This window comes from Teleopsis dalmanni, chromosome 1, assembly GCF_002237135.1.
Source record: "Teleopsis dalmanni isolate 2A chromosome 1, ASM223713v2, whole genome shotgun sequence".
Taxonomy (NCBI): domain Eukaryota; kingdom Metazoa; phylum Arthropoda; class Insecta; order Diptera; family Diopsidae; genus Teleopsis; species Teleopsis dalmanni.
Window position 1 is genome coordinate 232,543,656 of NC_051846.1, and position 1,561 is coordinate 232,545,216.

At 30.0% G+C, this 1,561-nt stretch overlaps 1 protein-coding gene across 1 annotated transcript; it reads right to left on the reverse strand.

Annotated features, from left to right (window-relative positions):
- Nucleotides 1-352: 352 nt before the first annotated feature.
- Nucleotides 353-1,555, reverse strand: LOC119667671 (cactin-like). The gene is made up of 2 exons (XM_038076978.1): nucleotides 488-1,555; nucleotides 353-361 (listed from the first exon to the last, which is right to left on the reverse strand). The coding sequence occupies exons 1-2, from the start codon at nucleotides 1,532-1,534 to the stop codon at nucleotides 353-355; spliced, it is 1,056 nt and encodes a 351-aa protein (XP_037932906.1). The 5' UTR covers nucleotides 1,535-1,555.
- Nucleotides 1,556-1,561: the final 6 nt, after the last annotated feature.

The window sequence follows — 1,561 nt, forward strand, 5'->3', positions numbered from 1 at the left end:
ATTTTTTGCAATAACTACTAGTTTGGGTTCTTGAGAAAAACCCATTATTCTAACTTGAAAATTATTTGTTTGCGAGTTTTCTGTAGTTTTGCTTAAAACGTATGTAAGCTCGACAAAATCTCATCTTCACTAGTCACGGACATGTTTATTATGCTTATTAATGCTGATAATATAAAAGGTTAAAATAATCAAAAGAATACAATTCTATTGGCGATAAATAGATAAAATTCTTCAATATTACTTATTTTAGTAACATTAATTTTGAAATATCACATTTCACTTTAAAGTCTTATACACAATCATTCATTTAGAAGAAAATAATGAAACTACTAATTTTCTTTCCCTTCTCGTATTATTGCATCTACAATATTAGCAATTTTGTTTTGTTGAAATGAACAAACAAACATTTATATTCACTTATTGCGATTAAAAAAACGTCATGGATTTATTGCATATATATTAGTGTAAATAAAAAAATGTTACTTACCAAATGGTATTGTGGAGTAATTGCTTTATTTATCAAGTCTGGATAAAATATGTTAAACTTATAACCTTGTACAATTTTTGGAGGAGGATTATCCATATCATAATGTGTTTGATTATATTTATTCCACTCAAATCCAGTATGCACTCTGTTGAAATATCTTGGTTTACGGGGTCGATATTTGTCAGAATTTGACTGTATTGAAGCGTTCAAAGAAGCTTCCACTGAAAATTCCTCCTCATCACTTAACATTCCTTTTCGGGCTTCAATTTCCATTTTTAATTCTTCATCAGTCATTATTTTTTCTTCATTTCGTTTTTGAATTAATACATTGCGTAGTTTTTGAATATGTTCTTTATTTTGATGTTCATGAAGTAACACCACATCATCATTGAGATCAGATAATGATAAATATTTTGGAGTATAATTACCACTTCTATACAAATGAAAACATGAATCATGTTCGCTTTTTATATCATTAACATCACTATTTTCATTTTCAAAGCTAAATGTACAATGACTAGATGTGCTATTACCTGCATGGTTATTAAACATAAATTTCGTTGTTGATAATTCTGCCTTTTCACTATATGAGTTTGTTTTTTTAAGTGTCTCAAGTTTTATCTTCAGATTTTCTTGATGACGGTCACGTAGTCGAGACCTAGCCATATGAGCTTTTAATTGAGAGTACAAACTCTCCCAGTAACTAATATCAACACCGTTATCCCGCTGATTAATTTTATTTTCAATTCTATTGCGTAACTCCAGTAGTTGAGATGTACTTTTACCACGAAATATATCTGCGACATTTTTAGTAACGCAATGGTGTATGCCCTCGCGGCGTCTGTCGCTTGTAGACTTTTCATCACTACGCTCCATCAGCTTTTTTATTTTTTGCAGTTCATCAACTACAATAGTAATCATATCGTCCCAAAAATCATTATTATTTCCCTTTTCAAGTTCAACGTATACTTTGATGTCAACAAGAAGGTCCTCTAAATCCTTAAAACTAAGTCCATTCAGTATTACGTATGGTTCATGCATTTGCATTTCAATAGCATCCTCAAGTCTAATATT

Excerpts from the sequence above, each read along its gene's own strand:
- LOC119667671 (XM_038076978.1), bottom strand. The coding sequence starts at position 1,534 with ATGCAAATGCATGAACCATACGTAATACTGAATGGACTTAGTTTTAAG.